Consider the following 27,158-nt stretch of genomic DNA (forward strand, 5'->3'; position numbering starts at 1 on the left):
TTTCAATTTGAAAGTTCACATTTATGTGTCTTCAATTTGAAAGTTTATCGTCTCTATGAATAATAATCATTTAAATCGTCAAATTTTTTGAACTATAATACATATGTTTTCGTCCGGATGTAACCATTCCAATTAGATTATTGTTTTTTGTTTAATTTTCTTCTTTCTCTTAAGATCTCTTTCGAATATAACCATACCAACAATATTTAATTATTACGAAGCTATTCTTTGGTTTAATTTCCTTCCCTCGATTTTAAAACATTTTTGTGGTTTAGTGATATGGAATATTTGATGTTTTTATTCTTTATAAAAAAATTATTCCTTTAGACAAACTATTTCTAATAATACTATAATTTGTGCATATAGATAATATTTAATTTTAATTTCTAACAATACTATAATTAGTGTATATAGATAATATTTAATTTTTGTTTCAATTGTTATGATTTTTTATTTTTTATTTCTTTCTTGTGGCCAATAATAATCTATGATTCTACATTCATATTTAATAATTAATGACTTATTAAAAAATTAGAATTTATTTCTCACTATCTTAATTATTCACCAATCCAAATTCTGACTCTATAAAACGAAAGCTCCATTTTAGAATATTAGTAACATTATCTACCAATCAAATTTTTAATTTTGTAGTTAGTATCATATTTAAAAAAATCAAATTGAATCTCAATTTCTCACTATTTACTAATTATCTATCGATCTACATCCCCAACCTACAATTAAGGACTATTAGAAATTTTGAAATTATATTTCTTATTTATTATTGATAATAATTATCTACGATTTCAATTAATGTAATATTAAAACTTTTTACACTGACAGTGTATAGTAATTAATCTCTTTATAAATTTAACCTTAAAATTATTTATTATCTATTATTCAATCATTAAACATTTAAGATACAAACTAATTGATAAAATTTAATAATTCTTATATTATTTACAATTACATTGGTCTTTTTTATCCCTCCTTAAAATTTAAATTATTCTCAAATTTCCTAATAAATTCATATAATAATTATTCAAATAAATTTACTAGAAAAAAAATTCTATCAAAATAATCAATTGATTTTCTCCATTACTCTTAAAATTCAACTTTTTTTCAAATATGTGTTTAAAATAAAATAAATTTTAAATTTTATAATATTATTTAAAAACTCATCTCAATAAAATTTAACTTATAATTTTCAAATAGAACAACAAATATTTCAAATTATTTCTAATGTATTACTTTTAAATTATAATTACATATGCATATTATAAATTAAACCATAAATTTTCAATTATAATTTATAATTTATTATATAACAATGTCGTATAAATATATTATTAAATTGAAATAATTGGAATTGAAAGGGTAATTCAATTCAATTAATGCAGCGGTAAATATTAAAAATTAATGATAAGGTAAATATTAAAAATTAATGATAAAATAAAACCCGTGCATCGGGCAGGTCTCATTCTAGTTAAAGAATTGAAAGGAATCCAAACATAACTTTTGCTCAAAAATATCATTCCAAATGCGTCTAGAAGCAAAAGCTATAATTTTAAAAATCCAGAGTTTAGGAGAAAGATATTGTATAATGAATGAGTCATCCCTAAAATTTTCTCTAACTAATTAATTGGATTCCTTTCAATTCTCTAATAAAACATTTTTCTACAATAACTAGCTTGTTTTCATTCATACAAAATAGCGATTAATTATTTAAAGTCACAAAACCCATTTCTAAGATTTCATCGTCTAATACTGCACTCATCTCTACAAGAATCTATCACAACATTCATCTCTTCACCATTCATCTCTTCACCGCTAAACCAAATGGAAAACAAAAACACAGAATTATGAGGGCTCATCATGGCTTCTCCAAAATGCCTCTACTGCCAAACATTTCATTACATGACAAAAACTAGAATACAAACTTCTCTTCCTCGGCAGTTTCAAGTAAACTATCTTCTGAGTCCCTAAGTGCAGCTGCGGTGGAGTCATTTATGCCCAACAGATACTGCAAACGAGACAATTTTTCAGGACTCGGATCACTCTTCAAATATATAGTGTATAGATCAGAAAGTTCCTCTGACACTTCCCATGAAAGTGTCTGTGAGGGTACTGCTTTATCACAAGCCAGTAAGTTGTTGAGTGAAGAAACCTGCATAGAAGACAATAAGCAATCAAACTTGGTCATTCACAATCACCAAATCTAAAAACTATTAGAACAAGAGAACATGAAATTTAGGAAATTGCTTACCACTCCCTTGTGATTTCTCTGTCTTAACAGTGCCACGGCTTGAATGAGTGAGTTGGATAGTCTATTTTGTGCAAGCTCGCAGACAACCCCTCTTGCTTTCTCTTTATTGATATTGAGATCTAATGGGATTTTTTCATAAACTTCTTCCTCATCAAACTCTCCAGTACCTGATGAGAAAATATCACCAACAGTTTTTTTGAAGATGGTTTCTCTCAAGCTCACAGATACCATGCTGTCTAAATCAACATTGGATTCCTTAAGCTCCCTTATCTGCTTCATATTGAGCTTCCCTTGAGTTACAGCAGTTTCAATGGCAGCTGCCATTTTTGTAGTGGTTATATTTTTTATTATTTTCTGAGCATATTCTTGCGATAAGCCTATTTCCTTCTGCATCTTACCAAGCTGCTCAACCCTGGCCTTCGTCAACTGTCCATCCGCCAGAAGTACCTCAGCTTGTTTCCTAAAAGCTTGCTCAGCAAGACCCCTATGAACATCCATTATTACTTTGCCAGTCAATCCAAGGATTCCACCAAGCTGATTTAGATAAATATACTCTGTATCATCCTTCTTTTTTTTTATCTCAACACCAAATGGAATCCTAACCACATCACCGGTTAGACAGTAAGTCAAAAATGTCTTGTAAAGATCAGCCCTGTCCTTTTCTGGAAGATCATCTTTAAGAGTAATTTCTGTCTGACCAGGCTTTCCCATCTTTTCTACAAGCTCTTTGTCCGGTCTTGTTTTCTTGAGTGTCTGAAGTGATTCCCATTCATACTCTTCACTTTCTCTAATTTCCTCAGGTTCTTCAATTTTAGGTTCTTCAATTTTAACATCAGGAGACTCTCCTTTGATGTCCTCTACCAACTTAGTTACAACTAAGGTATTGAAAGCTATCAACTTCTTCAGTTCTTTTGCAGATTCTCCATTACCTTTGGCTGATCGCGAACGTTTTACGTAAGTAATAAACATCTTCCTCACCTGTAATAATGTCATCAAACAGCATAGTGAAATTTAATCCTTTTTGACTTATATATACAAGCATCGAAACTCCTGACTAATACACTCACCGCCTTGCTTGCAATAGACAGAGCAGTTTCCTTGGTAAGTCGCAAGCCATGTGCTGCTTTTCTTACTGATTTCTTTGTTTCATCATCATACCCATCAACCCCTGAAGCAATTGCATCCTTGACAATCTATAAAGAATACACATGAATTAGTAATAAATAAAAAATCTCCATGTCTACCAGAGACTGAAACAGTAATTCTGTTTGTTTACATATCAATGTCATCAACTAAGTGTACAGGCCTTCTTTTACATCTAGGATTTATGTGTAAGACAATCAAACTACCGAACAGATGTGATAGAAAGTAAATACAAAGTCAAAACACAAATACACAACCTAAAGCCCCATTTCGGGTGGTTTTGGGTTTTATGTTATGAAATTTTCAAAAATGAAATCTAGTTTCATTTGAGTTTTTTTAGGCTCGGTATTTTTTTAAGTTAATCACTCTTTAACTCGCCACATTTTGAATTCACCCAATATAAATAATATTGACACAAATGCAACTTCTCATTCCACCAAATTACCAATAGTTGAATAGAGTAGAAATGTCTGGCAAAGAGAAGGAAGAACCTCCAGAACCAAAACACATCCTCTTCAAACAAGAAATAAAAGGTGAGAAAGAACAATGCCCGGAAGACAACCCCTATAAGCCTACAAACAACAACCACTACATGTGATCATTATCTAAGAACTTGGGGAAACCACCCTTAGATGCTGGCTATCAAGGAGGAACAACCAAGCCACTTAAATACTCCACCATGCATCCCATACTGCTCAATGAGGGACATGGACACCCCATAATACCCAAGTCCCTATTAACATGACATGTTGCCAACTATTGCGTATAACACCACGAATTATACTGTCATAATATCAGTTCATTACGATACACATGAATTGTATTTATGCACAAAAGGAAATATGAAATTTGACACTGAATGAAAGACAAATTAGACAGGGAAGCAAACAAAGTTATCACCTTTTCAAACAAATTGCCACAGATTTCTGCATGAGCTGCCTCAACCGTCTGTTGAGGTACACAGAGCATTACACGCAGCTTCAACAAAGCAGCAACATTCTCATCAGTCAGCTCCCCATCAGCAACACATTGCTGAAGCTTTTGGCGATAAATTTCTTAAAACAATGAACTACTGTTAGATTGTGTTATAAAATAGTAAACATAATAGAGAATGATAGTAGATAACACATAGTATAAAAAAGCTAACTGTCAGAACAACTACGAATACAGATACATAATTGAATTGAATATTATCTTTACAAGTTCATAACCTTAAGATTAAGGACTATATATATAAATATAAACTTAAAAGAACATAAAGTAATTGTTAAAATATTCATTAGATTTAAATTATATTCCGTTGAGTAAATATCTCTATGATTAGGTTTGTTGGTTTTTGTAATCAAGGAATTTATAGGTGTAGATTTGATTGCAATCACTTGATTAAATGTCTCATCTAATATAGGACTCTTAACAGTAATCTAAATCCAGGCCTTACCCAAAATAAAATTCTAACTAACAACTACACATTTCAAGTTTTACCTTCATGGAGTTCACTGGCCTTTTGTGGATCAAAATGCAGCTCGTCACACAAATTTTGAAGGAATGCCGCTTTGCTATCTGCCATTTCTAACTCCCCACTTGAAACAGTCTGTCCAAGTCGTTTACGATAAACCTTTCTTGTAATATCGAGTAAAATAGCTTCTGCTTCACGCTTACCCAGTCCAAATATATTTTTTAACTGATTTAAAGCAGCAAACTGAAATTGATAATAAATATGTTAAAAATCATAAATCACAATAAATATTCACATAGATGAAGTTTCATATTTAATATCAACAACAGTTAAAACATATTCTTCAGAGTACTGAGTTTAAGAGAAATTCAAAAACAGGTAATTTAAGAGTGGAAAAGAAACAAAATTTCATTCTGGAATCTCAGTACAACCAACTTTATTATAAATTATAAATGCATTAAACAAAAAACTACGCTGTACTGAAGATAAAAACGGCTTCAACTGAAAGTATTACCGCAACATTAACAAGGTGTTTGGTATACAGAGCATTTTTTCATTATTGGGAATCATAATCCCAAGGAATGTGTAAAATGTGGTTGATACTACTAAAGTTTTCATAGGAAATGTTGGATAATGTTTAGAAGAAGTTTGTCACCTTCATGGGAATCTTTGGATTCCCACCGTGTGGGAGGTTCTGCCAGGAAATGTAAATACAAAACTAACCTAAGGAATGTGTTCATTTACTGGCAAAAAAAACAGAACATTTATACCAAACACAGAAATATATAATACCCAAATCAAGATTCCAATGAAACTTCAAAAATTCTTTCTACAAAAGACTCCTAAAAACAAACAGCTGAAGAAATTGCCCAACTCAAGGGCGAAATGATCGTTTGACAAGGTCAAACACTTGCTCGAGTTCAACTATAAAATAAAAATCTTGGATAAACAATATAAACATGTTAGTAATTTCATTTTTCAATTTGAATGTTATGTCCACTTACCTTATTATCTTCCATGCGTCCACTAGACAGAGCATCTGAAACATATGCCCTATAAAGGAGTTTCAAATCTTCAATCTTTCTGTCAGCATCATACTCACCTCCTACGCCAAAAGTGAATTTAATTTAACTTCAAGAACTCAATATAAAACTAGAAAAGAACCAAAAACAAAAAACCAAAAAAAACAAAAAAAGATATTCAGTCAGTAAACTCACCCACTAAAGAAACTGGACCAACACCACGAGCAAGGCGATCTATGTCCGAATGGTTCTTAAATGAGATGAGTAAATCATTAAATGCCAATACCTTTTCAATCTCCTCAACAACTTGGCTCACTCCAGGACTGTAAAACATAGTTGATTAGAAAGGGAAAAATATACATTTGCAAAAATTAAGAAACGAACAGCTATGAAGCATGGACATGTTTATGACTACAACATGCAACACATGCCGGAAACTTTTCACCGGGTTTCCTCCAGAAACTTGGTTGGGTTAAGATGTGAGTCAAGTGAGATGTTAGTCAAGTGTGTACTCGAGAGAAGACAATCTTGATCGTACAACCATACATAGATGATTGACATTAATACATCTTCTGTACTTAATCTATTTGGATGTATAGTGTATAGACACACATGCGTGCTATGTATAAGTATGTGCCTTTCGAGCAAGCATCACATACGAACACTAACACTAAGGAACAGATGGCAAGCAAGATCATGTCCAGAATTCAATATTTATTTATTTAACAAGGATCCTCCCTTTGCAGCATTAACATGCTAGGAAAACTCGGCCATTAATGAAAACCCACAATGACTTGTCCTGATCCCTCAAAATTAAAGAATATTTGAAGTGAGAAAAATGAGTTTTACACTGCTCTTGTGCGAGATTTAAGTATTCCAAGTGCCACTGAAATATTTTCCTCAACCAATTTCCTGGCATGCTCTCTAAACAAGTTCTCCGCAAGCTACAAAATGAAAATTCCTTTTCAATTAATAAAATAAATAATACTACACCCAAGAATGATGCCGAGAAAGGGGTTACTAGAAAATCATAAAAGAAGAAATAAGGAAGAATTACCTCATCAGAAAGACGACATAAACTTTGTGTTTCTTTGAGTGTAACAAGTTTTCCTAGATCAAAATCTGGCAAGAAATTATTGGTTAGACTTAAGGAAGCAAACCCCATTGACAACTTAAAATTGCTTTAAAATGAATTTGTTTATTTAGAGAAATTCAATATGATTACTCCAGCATTGCCTTAAGACAGTCCGAACTCTTAACTTCTTTAACGAAATAGATGCACTCAATTTTTTATGAGTGTCAATTACAAGTTTTCTATCACTAGTATTATTATACTGTAAACAATGTGGCAAACTAATTTCCTGTTGAGTCATTAACAGGTAAAATTAAAATTTATCATGACAACCTGAAATGAAGACTAAGCATGAGCTGTGTTGACCACATTTATTACATTAAGACTAAGGGCCTGTTTGGATGAGCTTATTTGAGCTTTTCTACTGCCATAAGTTTTATGACACTGCTTGAGAGACTTAATCAAAACAGCTTATGACATTTTTCATAAAAAAATTTAACTTAGTTTTATAAATTCTTCAAGATAGCTAATGAAAACAATTTATAGCATATAAAAACAATTTAAATTTATTTTATTGCTTGTTATAAAAATAGCTTATGCAAGGTTTATTCATAAGCACTTATTTTGATAAGCACTTCTGCTATAAGCTGCAAATAAGCTGATTATCCCAACAGACTCTAAATAAAGGCCAGAACACATTACTGATTACACAATTACCTCTGCCAACAGATTTCAGCTTGGAAGCATACAGTCGCTGAGCATTATCACGTATAGCTACTTCAACCTGGTAAAAAGAATATTGTCAAATAGTCGAATGAAAAATAACATACTAATAATGAATGAAATTACAATGTTAAAATTAATAATTATCAAGAAACGAGACAACATCTATCTCAGAATGCCAATGTTAAAAAACATGGCAAAATGCAAGTCATGCAGAAAATTAATCCTCCCATTTCAAGAAAAAACACCTAAACACGATTATTCTACTATGCTCCTATACTTCTAACCTAACTGCATAATACAAATTTAATTCACATTGCACAGGCCAAGCATACCTATTGAGAAATAACACACACCTGGGATTCAGTGACCTTGAAGACACGCTTCCAAGGTAGAAGGAAAGATGATGCATCTCCAAATACAATATTTGACACATATATCAACTTTTGGAACGCCTGCACTGGAGACTCTCTCAATGGTCAAGTTCCAAGTATTTACCATTCATTTAAAGCCCAAAAAAATTGCCATATTTGGCTAATTAATGCAAGTATATAACAAATACAACAAGCATACCCGACGTTGCTCAACACCCCCCTCACGGTCTCCTACTTCAAGCCTTTGCCTGAAAAGCTTCCTACCAATCTAGGAGAGGAGGTCAACAAGCACCAAACCAGTAAGAAGCAGAACTACTTTCACTCCTCAAAATAAATACCCTCAAATCTAGCATAAATAAGCAAAACTAACGCAAAATTACCTCCATATGTACAGCAGCAGCATCCGGGTCATCAAGACCTAAAGAACTTTTGAAGTTGACAATCTTATCTACTTCATCACCTTTAAGTTCCTCTCCACCAGGAGGAATCACAGAAGATACAAACCTAAGCAAGTTAACATACAAATCAATTACACAAATGCAGAAATTAAACAGTCATATCATCATAAGGGTTTTAAAATACGGTTTGCTACCGCAAAAACGGCCGTGACAAAACGTATCGGCAGACCTTTCTCACCGTTTTTTATGTTAGAGAACAAATTGTGATTAATTCAGACAAAACAATAAACTAATCCGTAGCTTACTCTGAATATATATCACAAATCTCAGCCTTAAATGCCTCATCTTGCTTACTCACACCATATCTGAAAAATTAAACACAATTAACCAAATCGAAATCAAGTAATTAACCTTAATCTTAAAATTTGAAACAAATTAATTATAAAATTAAGACTAACTTGTTTGCAATAACTTCAATATCCTCCCTCGTCAATATAGAAGGGTCATCAAATCCAGCAACATAATTATGCAAATTAACCGCCGCAACTTGCGGTGCAGCAGCATTCAAAGCATAAGCCGCAGCACCACCGGCAGCACCAAGAGCCACCGCACCACCAAGCGCCGCATTACGGCTTCCTCCAAACCTAGAACCTAAACCGTATCCAGCAGCAACCGCGCCAGCAACGATGACGGCGGATGTAGCAAGTCTAGCCGGCGAAGACAACTTATCAACTAGAATCTCGATTCCGTTGAGTTCCTTCGGCGGTCGCTGCGGCGGCGAAGAGGAAGAAGCAGGGTTGTTAGTGTCGGAGGAACATCGAGGGAGTGAGACCCTAAAACGACGTCGTTGTGTCCGTAACGGAGAAGGTGCGGGTAGTAAAAGGGAAGGGTGGGTGTGAGAAGGTTTTAGCGTGGAAGGGTTCATGATTGGGTTTGAAGAGACGACGTCGTTTGTGGGTGGTGTTTTTGGTGTTTATAGGGTTTAACGAAAATGAAGAGGATAGAGGGAAGAAGAAGATGATGGAGATAACATGACATCGTTGATACTTAACTTAACAGGATTGAAGTGCGGTTTTGATCTGACGGTTTGAGAATTTTGAAATGATTTTTAGTTTTTTATTTAAATGTGGAAAAATAATTTGGACGGTTAGGATTATGTGCCGTTGAATTCAACTGCATAAAAGTGGGTGATAAATGAATTTTTACAAATTCTGGGGATTATTTGTCATTATGAGAGAATATTTACTTTGCGAGTTTAATCTAATATCTATCTATAAAAATGATATGCTATCAAAATACTTTAATCACCATCTTTTAAGTTAGTTTAAATTGTTAAATAATTAAAGTTATTTTGGACTAAACACATTTACCATAATTAATACAAACTTTTCATTTATTTACTCAATTTTAATTATAAATTTTCAATATTATTTATTATTGCAATACACGTTATCTATACATAATTTAAAAATCACTCCCCATTTTTCAAAGACTAGTTAAATACACTTTGTAAGTCAACAAACACACTAAAAGTTGGAAAATCATTTTACAATCCTTTGGAAAAGAAAATGCATGGGATCTCTTTAAACACTTGTTTGTGCTACACCATTCATAGCCGGACGAAAGAATCCAGCCATGGCATTGAAGTTCTGAATCCAAGAGGAATCCTCGCATATTACTTCCGCCATTGAGTTTCATCATTCCCCCGTTGATTTCTGAATACAAATCCACATATGTTAAAGTTGAATCCAACAACAAAGGATTTTTTTTATTGTTTCTGTTTTTTTTTTCATTTTGATGACAATGGAGAAACTACACATTTGTCGAATATGTAGCATCATATCTCAATAATCAAACATATAAAACATCTGAAATTGTTGGATACTGATCCAACCCATGATTGTAATGATGATGTATCATTCCAACTTTCTCCGGTGACGGACGAGTGAAAGTCGAAGACAAAGATTTACCACTAGAAGCATTTGATAATCTTTGTGAAGAAGCGTCTTCATTGTAATATTCGTTCATTTCGATTTTAACAACATGCCCATTAGAGTTTTTTGTCGGTGAAAGGTTAAGAGGTGATAAAGATGTTAGACGAGGGCAACGGTCTAAAGGGGGGTGAATAGATCGATAATCAATTTTCTTTAATTAAAAATATTTTTAAAATATTTTCTATGGTAAGTGAAAGCGGTTTCGGATCGATATTCGTCTATCCTAGACCATTATAAGAAGAACCAGATATGTGTATTAAACTGTAACAAAATAAAATTAATGTACCACAATGATGAGAAAACATATCAACAAGTTTTTCAAAATTACGTTTGAAAAATTTTACGCTTCGATAATCAATTTCCAATGAAATTAAGAAACAAAAATAGACTATGGCGATTTGTCAAACACTTAGTCTGCAATAAACACAAAGATGATTTTTTTCTTTGTGTTGTTGATGTGAAAATCCAATTGCAACTTTATATATTGTATTTATCTTAACAAAAATAATTTGAAATATTTCAACACCAAAGGAATTATCAATATGAAAATTTTGCATAATAAATGGGTTCGCAAATTGTAAAGAAAATATGGAAAAATTTCTTCTTTAATGCATAAATTTTACCCACTTTAGCACATGAACAGATTATAAAATACACACACACACACACAGAGAGAGAGAGAGAGGGAGAGAGAGAATTGAGAGAGAATTGAGAGTACATGAACAAATTTTCCCACTTTAGACAGTTCTTCAATTGTCCTCACTATGGGAACGTCTGCCCCCAATTCCAAAAGGAATTGAGATATTCAATAATTTTTGCAAAATGTTGAATACAAGAGAGAAATAGAAATTCAAACCCCCCAAATCCCAGATTTTATGTTGATTTTATCTTTTCTTCTTTCCTTGATCTTAAGCAAGATCAAGTGTCCCAAGATTTTCAATTTGATCCTTCTATTGTGCTACTTCTTTGACAGAAACCATTTCTTCAAAGCTTTCACTCAACTTAATCTTAATTGCAAACTATTGTGCCAAAAAACTCCAAATTACAATTGATATTGGAAGGGAAAGCCCAATTAGTTTTTATCAATGAAATCCCCAAAGTAATCTCAACCCAATTGATTTTACAAATCCTAAATTGGCCCTTATCAAACCTGAATCTAGATGGCACCTAATAAATATTGTTGTGAGTATGTATAGATAAAGGTTGAAGATAATGAAGATTACTTTGTATATTCTTTGGTTTCATATGTTTGAAAAAGATGCATGGATGTTGTCATACCCTCATTTTTACCGTACCCCCACGTCGCCACCTTGAACCTTAACTCACGAGCATACATCTCATACATATCATCTCATATGCATTTATACTTAATGACCCATTGTCATACCCCAATTTTGTTCGGGTAAGGAAAAAAATCTTTCATCAGCATTCATTACCAGATGTTATAAGGCATGAATTTTGTCTTAAGACATAAGTTCTATCTTAGGGTTTCTCAGCCCTTGGTGACATCAAATCTTCAGTGACATTTTCATATGTTGAGATCCTTAAGAAGACATATGTTACATTTGTCTCTTATTGCCATTACTGAAGTATGGGATGGTATGTGCATTTTAGGAATTTTTTTTATTAACAAGGTCCATTTTGATTTATCCATGAGATCTCTTGGTTTTGAGAAGGGCCATTCACATAAGTGTGTCCATAATTTAAAATGTGGTTTAAATCTTTTTACACTACTAATTCAAAATCCATTTGATTATTGGTAAGGTATTAAGAGACATGGATGTTTTTATGATCACTCATCATTAAACCCATTTGCACGTCCCAAATACGTATGCAAAATCTCTAAACCATTCATAAAAAAATCATTAAGCTAAGCTCGCATCTACTCCAAAGTGAGTATGTTAGTTTAAGATTAAGATATTACGTGCATAGATATTTAATTAGTTTCTATGATCAAAGTTTGAAAGTGCAACATTCTGTGACATGTTTTATCACATTTTATTTTCGATAATATTAATGTGTTTAAAATCAATCAAATTAAAAGTCCATTAAATTGCATTGTTGAACCCAATCCATTGTCAAGTTGAATTATAGTAAATTTTCTTTTGATTAATACCATTAAATTGTTAAGGCAAGGTTTTCAAATAAATTCCGAATGATCCAAAAGGCCAATGCATAATAACAAGGGGTTACACGTTTAACCCAATTTTTCAAAGTCGGAAGTATTCTAATCAATTTCAAATTTCTAATGGTCCAAAGGTACCTACATGACCACCCAAAAGAGCCTAAATTTAAGTTGTGCAAAATTTACATGATTAATCCCAAGGGTTATATAATTAAATCCAAATATTAGTACAAAGTTTTGAGTACATTTAAAATAAGTTGAAAAGTTAGAATAAGCTGGAAAAACAACAATCTAAAGCAGCAAGTCTTCAAATACTTCTTCAAAGCCAATGGTTGAAATTCACGCCCCAATTCTAGCCTCCAAAGCTGGCGCCGCCCTCTCTTCACTCAATGTCCATTCACCTTTTGCAAACCTGCAAAACCAATTCACAATTTAAAAAATAGCTTATCAAATAAGCACTTTAAAAACTGGAAAATAAATTATGGAATAAGTAGAATAAACTCTTTACACAATAAACCAAGAAGAACGTTCAAGGTCACATTCCAATATCCAAATTGACAACCTCAAGTCCATAAGATTAATCATCCCACAAGATCTGGAGAAAGGATAGCTTAGCAAGTTATCTTAGAACCAACAATTAGCATATATAAACAACAAAATTAATTAACAGGGACACGTTTTGAAAAACTCAGAGGAAATTGTTAAAAAGATTTTTCTCTGGTAAACCACAAACAGAAAACAAGACACACGTTTTTTATAGATCCAACAGAATAACCAAATATTTCCCAACTCAAACAAAGCCAAGCATACGTTTCTGAAAAATCCGGAAAAGGACAATCAAAGACTTTTTCTCTGTTAAACCCAAACCAAACAGAAGAAACGTTTTTTTAAATCCAAGAGAACAATCAAAACAGTAATCCATAAAACCTCCAAACCCTAAGGTTCAAGCCAAGCAACAACAGCATTCAAAGTAAAAAAATAAAGGAAAGCGAAAAATAGAAGAAGATGGAGAACTTATCTTAAACGGTGGGGAGCTTCTCCGGAGTTGGACTTCAAACAAGTAACTTTTCCTTTTTCGTTCAAGTCTTTGCATCATCATCATTTACGCCTCTTCATACTGGATGAGATCCTTCTTTTAATTTCTTCAAAACTTTGTTGTAGAACTTCAAATCTTGAATCTAGGGTTAGGTTTTGGGCGTTTAAGTTTTTTGGTCTAGGTTAAGAGCGAATCAAGCTACGTTTGACCGTGTGAGAAGGAGAGTTTAGGGTTAGGTTTAGTTTGGTGTTTCGAGGGAGGGCCTCGATCCGGCCATTTGAGGAATAATTCGGAAAAAGCGAGTTTAAATTTGAACTCAGAAGCTAAAATAAAGGGGGGTTCGTGTTTAAAGGTTTGGTTTTTGAGGTGGAGAGTCGCCGGAGAAGAGGGCGGCGCCGCCATGGTTGGCCGACCGCCACCGTCTTCTCCAGCAGAGTTAGCCGTGAGCAGTGACGAGAAAGAAAGAAGGAGTTACAGAGCGTATGAATGAAGAGAGAGAAGAAGAATGTGCAAATGAGAGATTTTCTCTTATTTCTATTTTTTAATGGCCATTGGGAGCCTCTGCGTGTACGCCAAGTGACGCTGCGCTAGAAGGTCAATCTCAACCTCCTCCCCCCACGTTTTGGGCCCTCAGACCGGGCTTAAAGCCATTTTTTGCTATTTAAACCCTTTTTTGTGATCCAGCAACGCCTAGGTTTGGGTTTTCACCACCACTAGCCCATTCTCTTTATTTTCTTGACTTATTCTTTCTCTTTTATTTATATATTTGACCTATATACTTATAATATATATCTAATTAAATAGTTTAATTGTTTAAATTATTTTATAATATTTAAATATCTTATTTATTTTCATTTCATTTATTTTATTTTATTTACTTTCCCTCAAAGTTATAACTATATTATTATTATTATTATTATTATTATTATTATTATTATTATTATTATTATTATTAGTAGTACTTAATAGTAAATATGTAGTTATGTTGTTATTATTATTATTAATATTTAATGGCAAATATGCAATCATTTGGTTATATCATCGTTTTTTAATTACCTATTATTTAAAATAATCTACTAAACATTTAATTAATTAATTATATTATTATTAACATCACTTATAATTCAAATAGTTTTTTATTTTGGTGAAGTGTACGTAAATTATTATTTGTAGTTATTTATTTGTACCGAGTCTCGAGTGCATATAGATGACAGTTTACAACTGTGACAAATTACGTCATTTTCACTGACTTAAAAATCATTCGAGCCAATTTTAAAAAGAAACAAATAAAACTTCTTGATTCAACATCGAGCCCATTTTTCAAAGACCTTTGTAAGTCGATTGCTTTTTAAGCATCGCCATCAACCTCACGTAGTTTACTCTTGGACTTTCTTACAATGAGACCTATTCGATTATTAATTAATCGATTAGATAATGGATTCACTGAAATTCAATTCATTCGCAAAATACAAATTTAAAACCTCGATCCGACATCGAGTATTCCTTATTAAGAATTAAAATACCTGGTCACAATTAAACGTTATTTCATTCAGGAATAAAATAGGAAATGGTTTTGAGTTTTCAACTCCTATTCTCGATTATTTAAACACGAACTCTTGTACTCAATTAATCGAACAACCATCATTTCTAATCCACCAAAGCACAAACAAATCAAATTCTTTTACAATAAGAAATAAAAAGGGAGATAACTTTGAGTCTTCAATTTTTTTCTCCCCGACTATTTGAATACAAGCTCTCTTACTTGTTAGTCAAATAATTGTCGTTCCTCCACAAATCTCCAAACCCCGATTAAATCAAAATATTTTCACAGTAAGATAAATGAAAAAAAGGAGTCGACTTTGAGTTTTCAACTTCACTCCTCAATTGGTCGAATGCGAGTTCTCTTACCCGGTCAGTCAAACAATTGTCATTTTTTTGCAAACATATAACTTAATCAAATCATTTTCTTAAATAGCTATACGAAAAGGGAGATGGTCTTGAGTTTTCAATTCCTCTTCTCAAATGCTTGGATATGAGTCGTTTTACTCAGTCCTTCAAGTACTTGTCGTTCATTCTAAAATACGTCAAACATATACAACCTTATTTTCATAAATATACAGATGAAACAGAAAGCAGTTTAAAGTCTTCTATTCCCTTTCTCGATTATTAGGATACGAGTTGTCTTACTTGATTATCCGAGTATTCGTCATCCTTTTAAAACACTTTAACTACTATCAAATCTTTTTATAATTAAGGATGATAAAGAAAGTGGTCTAGAGTTTTCTACTCCCTTTTCCGACTGTTAGGATACGAGTTGTCTTACTCGACTATCCGAGTGATCGTCATCTGACCAAAAAACATCTCAACCAATCAAAACATCCAACATATTAATCCAACGTGTCACCTCCGTGTGACCTAAACTCTTTTCAGAAAGAACACCATTTAATCCTTTCTAATGCACATAATAAACTAGTACTCAAGCCTCCGCCGAGAGTAGACAAGTCAACGTTTAGCCTTTAGGATGCGATCTAAACAATTGTTCATTAAAAAACACCAACCAACCGTAGTTCCCCGAACTACGAATGCTTTGATTTCCTTATTGCACCATAAGGATACGTAGGCAGGAGATTGCTGTATCTTCGCGAGCACTAATAAAAAACCTCCTCTTTCTCCTTTATGAGGTTCTCATCCTTTTCAACTTCTAATATTTTATAACCTGAAGATAACAAGCAACATAAATTAACACTCAAATCGCAAATTGAACTAAAAGGTTCCCGTTGAGTACAACGGACGTGAGGGGTGCTAATACCTTCCCCTTGCGTAATTAACTCCCGAACCTAAATATGGTTGCGACGACCATTATTCCATTTCCTAAAGGTTTTATCGATATTTTCCTATTCCTTCATTGGGATAAATAAAGTTCGGTGGCGACTCTGTTCGAACACTAATTTTTTCTGCGACCATCGCGGGGAATCGTATTTTTCGAGATGCGTCACCCATAAGAATCCATAAACTCAAGGCATGGGATTCATCTGTGAAGTCTCAAGAACTTGCAATTGAGGTGCAAGCAAGCTCAAACAACAACCACACATGTCCCCCAATGTCCAGCCTTGAGCATGCTTCGAGCTCCACGCCATTCTAAAGCAAACCTCCACAATTTCCCATCCAACACATTCCTTATAAATAGGGGAAGGTGGTCCAACCATTACACAAGCTTCCAAAGCCACAAAATCTCTGTTACTAACCCGAGCCAAAGCCACAAAAACAAAAGTTTGGATTTTCGAGTTTCAAAGTGTTTTAATCCCGATCACCCAAAAACCTTTAAGGACCTCCATTCAAACTTTCCAAAGTCCTAACTCACCTTCCCTGAGCCTCACCTGAGCTAAGTTGAGTCATCAGAAGGTCACTCTGAGATCGATTTCGATCAGGTAGTTTCACTTACCCCCGTCATCCAAACAAGTTACCATTCACCTCGAAATTTCCTTCTAATCATTAACCTCAAACTTTTAGCTTTGATTAATCCATATTCAGAATTTAATTTTTAAATTAGGTTAATTGTGTTCATCTGGTTCGTGGTGAAATACTCCACACTCAGAGCCAATCAATGGTTCATGAGCGTGGAGGATGATTTGTTTTCATGTTTGTAAGTTAGTTTCATGCTTTAATTTGCTCAAAAACTTGTATTTTCAAGTTTGGATTTCTGAGTTCCAAGATTGAAGACGACTGTTGGCACGCGCGTTTGAATTCAAATGTTTTGGTTGTCGTGTCCTGATTAGTTGGTTTGCGCTCCCATTTTTGTTTTTGTTTTTAATATTTATTCTATTTAGCGTGTTTGCTTGCACAAGCGAGTGCTTGGCCCAGTGGGAGAAGAGGTTGATCCCCCCATGACCTCAAAGTTCGGGGTTCAACTCCTAGTGTGTGCAAAATGTTAGTTTGTTTTGTTTTCATTTTCATTTTATTTATTTTCACCCTTATTTATTTTCAACTTTGATTTATTTTTTAACCCATTTATTTTATTGATTCTGAAAATATTTTCAGCATAGACCCCCTTTATTTTTGTCTATAGTATTTAATAATGTCTAGTTTCAAGTCATTTGGATATTTTTTAAGGGACTTATAAGGTCTTGAATCTTAGGGATAATGAAATCTACTTTTGTCATGATATTGATTGGTTTAGGGTTGCTTGAACCTCCCTTGTTTCAAACCTACTAATGGATGATCAAGTGATCATCCATGATACTTTGAATCATGGATAAATTACCCATACATCAATCAACTTGGGTCATTTGACTTGTAGATGAAGTCTTGCTTACATGTGCTAACTTATGATTTCATCTGATATATTGTTATTTCTTTTGGTTTATACTAACTCACTAACCTCTTATACTTACTTTTTTATATTGTATACTAACCCATATTATCTTGTTAACACTGTACATTGATGTTATACTTTGTTTAACCTAACCAACTTAACCAATCATTAAACTTTCAACCTTGAGTTTGCATAGTCTTCCTTTTGTCAATCTATTGATAGATGGACTTGGGGTAGCATAACTTTCATTGGTACAAATATATTGTAAGTTGATCCTTTGATCATCTTCAATACTCTGCATCAGTGATAAGTTATCCTCTGATGCACCATATTTTGAATCTATTAACCTAAGGATAGATAATCCTCAAGTGTTGGTCCATTGTTCATAATACTAACTTAACCTAACTTTAATAACTTTGATTATCATTAACCTTTGATATTATCCTTGTTATTTTGCTATTTACTTTTATATCATTTACTTTATAATATACTCGTTGTATAAACTCATCATGCATATTTATTTTGTTGTCATTTATCTTTATTGTTATCATACATTAAAAACAACAAAAACATGATAACATTATAACACCAAAAACAATTCATTTCACTTAATCAACTTGGACTAAAAGGATCTCATCATAGGACCTTTGCTTGGAAGCCTCTTCCATTTTCTTTGTGATACTCTGTTAACTTTGGATTTTCATATATAACTTAAATTTCGGTTGTAAGAATGGCATCATGGTACCACCTTAGGGGGGACATGTTTGTAAAATCATTATCCTTCTTTTAGCTTGGGTCACTTTTGCACACACAAGACTTTCTCTTGGGCTACCTTACAATGAGGCTCTTTATTTTTCCGATGGTTACTTTGCATACATGTTGCACTTCATTAGCCAAAATTCATAATCAAATAAACAAACCCTTGATCCAACGTCAAACGATATTTTTATAATCAAATTCAAAACACATTAAAACTACGATTAGTATTGTGCGCCACGAGCCTTAAGTGGTGGAGAATGAGCAAAAATAAAGCATTCATACCCTTACTCTGATTATTTTGGACGCAAGATGTTTGACTTATTGTCAGGAATACTCACCTCCGCTCATAGACTTTAGTTCAATCTAATCACAAACAATTTTTTTATAAACCCTTATTCAAGGTAAAACTAATTCAACTTGGCTTGTTGTCATGCCCAAGTGTGTGGTTCACAATGTTGTGGTAAGCCTTGAAAAAGTGAAATAAGAGTATAAAGGTCGACACACCCCATGTTACCCGCACTAATGGAAATCATTGATAAACTCCCACCCCACTAGGTACAATTGTGAGGGAGTATTCACCAAATAATTCAAGACGTCGACCTCAAAATCAATGAACGGAAGGCAAAAACCAAAGATGGAGAATAAACACTAATAAATGGGGATGACACACCTGTTAGATTAACTACATACTCTCCTATCCTTTCTCGAACTCAACACCCATATCACTAAAGGCACGATAGAGGTCGCCTTTATAAGCGAAAGTAGAAGTTGTCTCTAAAATCTCTACGTCCATCTAGACAACTGAGATATCCTTCTTCGTTTTCCGATGCATGGCGATTGCAACCTCCATAATAAGAAGTACTACACATAAGACACCAAAAGTGGAAAAGAAGGATAATAAACCTCAATCAATAAAGAAAATACAATGAAAATACAATGAAAATAAGAGCAAACGTCGAATGAAACTATAATATGAGCGAATGCGAATCAAAGGTAGGGGTGGAAGAATTCTGGCAGTGATCACAAACACAAAGAAGGAAAAAGAAGAACGCTTCAAAACTTTAAACGAGTAAAGAGTGGAAAAAATAAACAAAAAAGTTTTTTTATGGATGCTTCCAACACGAGGGAGATATGATATCCTATAGCCAAGATAGAAGAAAACACTAACAATGGTCCAGATCTTCTCAAAAGTCATCCCAGATACTCAAGTTTACTAGGGTTAGATGGTCATTATTGATGGCACGCGAGGGGCACACGTCAAGGGTTCCTCAATGAAAAGACACATGTCATAGAAAATACATTTCATGCGTGAATTCCCAACGCTAATGCTGTTATATCACTACCCTTAACTTGACCTAAACGGAGACTGATTCTGGGGCATGCACGACAAAATCTTTCCCCTACAAGGCAGAGGAAATGGCTTGGAGAGCAACTATTATGTATCGTCCAAAAGATCCAATAAGAGAGGCCTAAGAGCAAACACTCAAGAAAAAATGACCTCCATTCTCTTTAACACAAATAATCTTAGTCCTTAGCTCATCACACACCATTAAGATCAATTAGATAGTCCCCAACATGGCACACCGCATTCCACACAAAGCAGTTATAATCGCATTTGTTATATAAAGAGAGGAGTGCGTCATTTTACATGTAATTCAAATCCATCCCCATTACTCACCATTTCTCATTCTGTTAATGACTTAAACATTGGAATGTTAATCTTACTTATATATTTTCGCTCTTTCATACCAAAAAACTTAGTGCATCACATCAGAAGTCCAATCACACTTATCCATCTCACATTTTTTGTTCTCCAATGCAACAAGGTCTTTGAATATTTAAAATGTATAGTAGTTTTTTTTTAAAACCGAAAACTATAAAATAATATAAGATATAACTAATCATTTAAAGACCCTAGCCATTTTATAGTTATATAGTTATTGAGTAGAACGGAGTCAAACATTATAATAAAATAAAAAAGAGTGTTGATTGAAGATGGCTGGTGCTTCATCTCTGCGACTCGCACTGTTTCCTTTGCTCAGGAAAACTCCATACACAAATACTACATTCATTCATCGGAATAGAAATTGGGAATGTTTCCGTTGCTGCTCATCTTCTCCTACTCCCCAATCATATTCATGGCAACCATTTCGCAAGAAAAAGGTTGTTATGCGTATAGCCTATGTTGGCACCAATTACCGAGGTCACATTCTTCTAACCATTCCCATTTTATGCTCTTTTCAAAACACCTCCTCATATAGATTCATAATCTTGTTTTTTGTATACTTTTCGTTCAGGTCTCCAAATGCAACGAGATGAAAATACACGCTCAAGTATGCTTCTTTAACTGTAGTTTTTGAGTCTAAGATGTTTGTTAAAATGCACTATTGATGAATCAAATTTGAAAACCTGATAGGGGTGGTCCACCGGATCTTAAATCATACTCTAATACCATTTTAAGAATTACGGTTGAGTCTAACCCTACTAAACCACCTTGTAGGATGAAAATTGTTCCCCTACTTATAAGCACATGTTCACACCATATATTGTCTCACGTGAAACTCTTAACAAAAATATTTATTTATGAGCTATGCTCTCTTAATATCGAGTATCAAAGTCCGTTTGGTTGCTCCACGAGTTTTCCACGTCCTAGTAGAAGTTTGGTTTTGTAGCTTCTATGAAATCATAGCAGAAGCATGGCTTGACGCGAGTTTGGTGTCTCTGGTGCAAAAACAAACACATGCTCAAATTTAAAAATATTTACAGGCTCAACAACTTTCTGTAAATGTGAATTTACGCAATGTTCTTATTAAGTAGACCAGACATACAAAGTTTAATATAATTAAAAAAACTATAAATAATGTCTGATGTGCTGGTACATGTGATTCAATTTGGCTAGTTATTTTGAATGGACTGTTGCTAAAGTATTATGATTTCAAAACTGTAGCTGTTGAGAAAGAACTAGAAACAGCGATATTCAAAGCTGGTGGCATCCGCGACAGTAATTTAGGGGATTTAGAAAAAATCGGATGGTCCAGAAGTAGCCGAACTGACAAAGGAGTAATTCATGATTCTTTTGTTTTCATTTATCTTGGGTTGTGTTCTGTTTTTGGTACATATGCATCCAGAATATGATGACTTATGCTATTCTATTTTAATGCTGTATGTATATTAGGTTCACTCTCTTGCAACCATGATATCATTTAAAATGGAAATCCCAGAAAACTCTTGGAATGATGACCCTTATGGCTTTTCCCTTGCAAATTACGTTAACTCTTATCTTCCTTGTGATATTAAAGTTATAAGCGTTTTGCCTTCACAAAGGTAAGGTTTGAAACCAATTTCATTTATTCTGTATTCATATTATAATGTTAGAATTTAGAAATGACGCATTTTGTCGTGAAAGTTTTCATTTTTAATGATCATTTAGTGTTTATTTATTTATATTCTTACTTCTGTCTTGCATATTCTTACCAAAAAACTTCTGAGTTACTGATGCTCTTTTGTCATGTTCTCTAATTGTTCTATTTTATATCTTGGAGCAGGAGCTTTGATCCCAGAAAGGAATGCATTTTGCGGAAATATTCATACTTACTTCCTGCTGAAATTATTGGTATTCAAAGCCACTCTAGCAACGACGAAATTGATTACCACCTTTCGGAGTTCAATGATATTCTCAAAGAATTTGAGGTGTGGTTACTGATAATCAAATCTACTTTTTTTCATTTTACCTTATGTGTTTGACAGTACCAATCAATCATAACCGTTTGATTGCTAAATTTTTTACTTTGAGCATACCCACCTTAAAAGTCATTCAAATAATGATTTGTAAGTGATTGACAATTTAAACAGTTATACCCTGACAATGTATCAAAGTTAATCTTTGTCTAATTTTGTTGTGAAGTCTCTATTTATTTTGGTTTGTATTAATTATGAAACTTCATTGCAATTTTTTTCTGATATTACGTAATTTCTGACAGTGTGTATTTATGTATCACACTGTTGTAAAATTTGGATGGAGCTGCAAGTCAATATAAAAGGATACGACCTAAACTAGATCTTGAAATAAGTTTTAGGATCTTATTAGATTAACTTATTTGAGACTGTTCGAGAGAGCTTATAAAAGTCCTGCCCAATTTATGCTTTCACGTTTTCCATCTGTTCCTATCTTACACACTCTTGAGTCTCGCATTTTTGGTTGTGTTGCTTTTGTTCATGTTCACAAACAATATCGCAACAAATTGGATCCCCGTGCTGTCAGATGTATCTTTCTGGGTTATGCACCCAACAAAAGAGGGTACAAATGTTATCATCCTCCGAGTCGAAAATTCTTTGTCTCCAAAGATGTCACCTTTCATGAAAATGTGTCATATTTCACTCGTTCTCAGTCTCAGGGGGAGAACATAAGTGACTTAGAGTCAGAGTCAGAGTCTGAGTCCGAGTTTCTGATTCTTGGTCCTAGCCTCCCTAGAACACCTATCAGTGTTCCCTCTCTTGAACCCGAGTTGTCACCTAGTTTGAGTTTGAGTCCTAGTTCAACACCTGAATCTGAGCCAGTAAGTGTTCCTGGTCCTTCATGGCCTTCTGTTTTACAGGAATCAGCACCTCCAGCACCAACTCTAGTGTATCAGAGAAGAAGTAAACCTGACCTTCTCCAGAAACAAATTCAATCGCCTGAACCGGATGTAAGTACTGAAAATGATTCCTCTAGTGATGATTGTGCCATTTCTGATACTTGTGACACTAATCCAGTTGATTTACCCATTGCTTTGAGGAAGGATAAAAGATCTTGTCCCTCCCTATATCGACACCCTATCTCTCAATATGTCTCCACTAAACATCTTTCCACACAATATCAAAGTTTTATTGCAGCTGTTGATTCTGTGAAAATCCCATCATCTGTTGAAGAAGCATTGCAAAATAGAAATTGGGTCCAAGCTATGGATGAGGAAATGAGAGCACTTGAAAAAAATGGTACTTGGGAGATTATTGAAAGGAAAAGAGACAAAAGTCCAGTTGGATGCAGATGGATCTATACTGTAAAGTACAAATCTGATGGTACACTTGATCGGTATAAAGCAAGACTAGTGGCAAAAGGTTATACTCAGACGTATGGTATTGATTATGAGGAGACATTTGCCCCAGTGGCAAAGATGAATACTGTTCGAATTTTACTATCTCTTGCTGCTTCATGTGGATGGGAATTGCAACAGTTTGATGTTAAAAATGCGTTCTTGCATGGAGACTTAGAGGAAGAAGTGTATATGGAGATTCCACCAGGTGTTGGCATAACAAATGGAGCTAACAAGGTGTGTAAATTGAAGAAAGCCTTATATGGACTAAAGCAGTCCCCTCGGGCATGGTTTGGAAGATTCACAAAGGCAATGATGTGTTTGGGCTATAAGCAAAGTCAAGGAGACCACACTTTATTTTTTAAACATTCACAAGGAGGAAAACTGACTGTACTTCTTGTTTATGTTGATGATATTATTGTTACAGGAGATGATTTGATTGAGAGACATTTCCTCAAAGAGAAATTATCAGCAGAGTTTGAGATGAAAGACCTTGGGCAACTCAAGTATTTCTTGGGAATTGAGGTAGCCCACTCAAAGCAAGGCATCTTTATTTCTCAAAGGAAGTATGTGCTTGATCTTTTGCAGGAAATTGGCAAACTTGGATGCAAACCTACAAGTGTTCCCATTGAACAAAATCACAGGATAAGCTTTGAGGAGGAAAGTGACAAAGTTGACAAGGGTCAATATCAGAGATTAGTGGGAAAATTGATTTACTTGGCACACACTAGACCAGATTTGGCATATGCAGTCAGTGTGGTGAGCCAATTCATGCATGATCCGAGGGTGAGACATTTGCAGGCTGTAGACCGCGTTCTACAATATCTTAAAGCAACTCCAGGGAGAGGATTTTTGTTTAAAAGAGGTGGAAATCTAACTATGGAGACTTACACTGATGCGGATTATGCCGGATCGGTGAGTGACAGAAGATCTACGTCAGGCTATTGTACTTTTCTGTGTGGTAACCTTGTAGCTTGGAAGAGTAAGAAGCAAAGTGTAGTTGCTCGATCAAGCGCCGAGGCAGAATTTAGAGCTATGGCACTAGGAATTTGTGAGCTATTGTGGATGAAACAAATTCTAGAAGACTTGAAGATACAATGTGAAGGTCCTATGAAATTGTTTTGTGACAATAAATCGGCTATTAGTATTGCTCATAATCCTGTTCAGCATGACAGGACTAAACACATTGAGATTGACCGACATTTTATCAAAGAGAAGTTGGATAGTGGACTGATAACTACATCTTACGTTCCTTCCGGGCATCAGCTGACAGATGTGTTAACAAAAGGCTTACCAACAGAAAGATTCAGGCAACTTACTTGCAAGCTGGGAATGATAGATATCCATTCACCAGCTTGAGGGGGAGTGTTGTAAATATTAGATTGTAAATAGTAATTATTTCTATTAGTAATGAGGCCCATTAGTCAAAGCCCATTAGGTTTTTTATTCTCTCTTATTTAAAGCATGTAGATGTAACATGTAAGAATCACTTTTTAATATATCAGTGAAATATTTTACAACATGGCACATCCAAGTTGTTTTCAGCTTATTTCCATAAGCTCTCAAGGGTAGCTTATATGAAAACAGTTTATACTTTAATAACATAATAGTTTGACATTTTTTAATCCTTTGTTGTAAAAATAGCTTATATCTAAGTAACAATATGATAAACACTTGTATTATAAGCGGTTAATTAAGTTATTTTTCAAAGAGGGCCTTAGTAAATACCGAAATTAGGACTTAATTAGGTCCAGGTTTTCTGATACTTCATGTTTTTTTTCTGCTGTTTATGTAACTGCCTTTCATAGGGTGGACATCCTTTTCATAATTATACAGCTAGATCCAAATACAGAAGATATATTCCTCGTCGATCGTCCCATTTAAAGCGTGGCGAGAGTTTAACAGCCTACAATTCAGAACACGAGGATAGTGACGAGGAAGAAAATTTTAAAACTGATGCCGCACTTAGAGAAAACATAGTCTGCCAAAACCAAAAGTCTTCGGGAACTTTTGATTCATGCGAACCTGTCATCTGCCCCGATAACGACAAAGGAAATTTGCATGATCAAATCTCTAGTTCGGTTGTTCGTGCGAAATGGTTATATGAACCTGATGAAGCTGACAGATTAAATGCTTCACATTTCAGAAGAGTTTTTAAGTGTTCTTGTGGAAAGCTTGAAAGATCGCCAGAACATAATTATATAGAGCTCTACATAGAGGGAGAGTCTTTCATGTTGCATCAGGTATCTTCCATACATTTTTTATCCTCAGTAAATTCATACATTACTACAAGATTAAAATGCATACAGATTGGAACAATAGACTCATGATATTTCCTTTTATACTCCCACTAGATAAGAAAAATGGTGGGGACTGCCGTCGCAGTAAAGCGCAGATTACTTCCAAGAGATGTTATAACACTGTCACTGTCGAAGTTCTCGCGAATTATTCTACCCCTTGCACCGTCGGAAGTTCTATTATTAAGAGGAAACAGCTTCTCAATGAGAACTAAGCCTGGAAATGTAACAAGACCTGAAATGCAGACAATAGTTGAATCAGACGAAATAAATAAGAGTGTTGATGATTTTTACAGATCAGTTATGGTACCTCAAGTTTCGAAGTTTTTGGACCCTTCAAGAGTTCCTTGGACGGAATGGATTGAGAAATTGGATGCTCATACAAGCATACCAAATGATCAGTTGGATGAGGTCAGGAAGGCCAGGAGCTTGTGGAAAGAAAATTTTGATAGTGTAATTAGTGCACATCCTTGATAAGGGAATGGGAAACTGCTCTTCTTAGCCCCTGAAATTGATGTAAACTTTCTATGTTATGTTGTGATTATTCTAATCTTCGGCTATATATATACTACAAATTAATGTATCTATTACTTTGACAAGGTTTGATATATTTTCAAGATAAAATTTTATACTCGTTAGTAGGACTTTTTGTTAATTACACTTTCAAAAGAATTTTGTTTTAAAAATTGAAACTTCCTTTCAACAAAAAGTTTAATTTTGAAAGATCATTAATGTAAAATATTTTATATTGTCAATAGATTACAATTGATCATGTGTGGCTTTATATATAGGTTGGTTGTTTTACATTTTTGAAAAATTGTCATCGAAGAAATTATTGGTTTGAGCCGCGAAGTAGGTCCCTCTCTTAAAGACGTTTCATGGTATTGTTCAAAATTTATAAAGTAGTCCCTCAAACACGATGCCTCAAGAATAAAACAATTCAGTTTGCACGGTGGATAATTGGTCTAGAAATACACCCTTTCATAGTACAAAGACCATTCGAATATGATATAAATATCATTCGTACTATCTGGTATAAAGATCAATCGTAATAATTTTTTAAATGGGAAGAAATTTGTAAATAATTATCTAAAAAGAATTCAATAATTATT

General features: G+C 33.9%; 2 protein-coding genes across 2 annotated transcripts; one reads left to right on the top strand and one right to left on the bottom strand.

The window, feature by feature from the left end:
* Positions 1-1,617: 1,617 nt before the first annotated feature.
* LOC127118464 (protein TIC110, chloroplastic) lies at positions 1,618-9,540 on the bottom strand. The gene is made up of 15 exons (NM_001427355.1): positions 8,910-9,540; positions 8,757-8,816; positions 8,434-8,557; positions 8,253-8,321; positions 8,036-8,134; positions 7,674-7,740; positions 6,942-7,006; positions 6,734-6,828; positions 6,080-6,207; positions 5,867-5,967; positions 4,889-5,105; positions 4,307-4,461; positions 3,331-3,456; positions 2,264-3,241; positions 1,618-2,164 (listed from the first exon to the last, which is right to left on the bottom strand). Exons 1-15 carry the CDS (start codon positions 9,374-9,376, stop codon positions 1,925-1,927), a joined length of 2,991 nt encoding a protein of 996 aa, NP_001414284.1. The 5' UTR covers positions 9,377-9,540; the 3' UTR covers positions 1,618-1,924.
* Positions 9,541-20,611: 11,071 nt separating this feature from the next.
* On the top strand, positions 20,612-26,670 carry LOC127118466 (putative tRNA pseudouridine synthase). Its single transcript, XM_051048672.1, has 7 exons — positions 20,612-20,880; positions 20,975-21,010; positions 21,625-21,737; positions 21,853-22,001; positions 22,223-22,367; positions 25,558-25,992; positions 26,104-26,670. Exons 1-7 carry the CDS (start codon positions 20,673-20,675, stop codon positions 26,518-26,520), a joined length of 1,503 nt encoding a protein of 500 aa, XP_050904629.1. The 5' UTR covers positions 20,612-20,672; the 3' UTR covers positions 26,521-26,670.
* The last annotated feature ends 488 nt before the right edge of the window (positions 26,671-27,158 follow it).

Source organism: Lathyrus oleraceus, chromosome 2 (assembly GCF_024323335.1).
Source record: "Lathyrus oleraceus cultivar Zhongwan6 chromosome 2, CAAS_Psat_ZW6_1.0, whole genome shotgun sequence".
In the NCBI taxonomy this organism is placed as follows: domain Eukaryota; kingdom Viridiplantae; phylum Streptophyta; class Magnoliopsida; order Fabales; family Fabaceae; genus Lathyrus; species Lathyrus oleraceus.

What these genes read in the sequence shown, in the direction of transcription:
- LOC127118464 (NM_001427355.1), bottom strand. Translation starts at nt 9,376, where the DNA reads ATGAACCCTTCCACGCTAAAACCTTCTCACACCCACCCTTCCCTTTTA. An exon ending in ATTGAAGTTATTGCAAACAA is followed by an intron (nt 8,817 to 8,909) that starts GTTAGTCTTAAT and finishes TTAATTTTTCAG; the next exon opens with ATATGGTGTGAGTAAGCAAG. An exon ending in GTGGCAATTTGTTTGAAAAG is followed by an intron (nt 3,457 to 4,306) that starts GTGATAACTTTG and finishes TATTCTTTATAG; the next exon opens with ATTGTCAAGGATGCAATTGC.
- LOC127118466 (XM_051048672.1), top strand. Translation starts at nt 20,673, where the DNA reads ATGGCTGGTGCTTCATCTCTGCGACTCGCACTGTTTCCTTTGCTCAGG. An exon ending in TGTTGGCACCAATTACCGAG is followed by an intron (nt 20,881 to 20,974) that starts GTCACATTCTTC and finishes CTTTTCGTTCAG; the next exon opens with GTCTCCAAATGCAACGAGAT. An exon ending in AGATGAAAATACACGCTCAA is followed by an intron (nt 21,011 to 21,624) that starts GTATGCTTCTTT and finishes TCAAAACTGTAG; the next exon opens with CTGTTGAGAAAGAACTAGAA.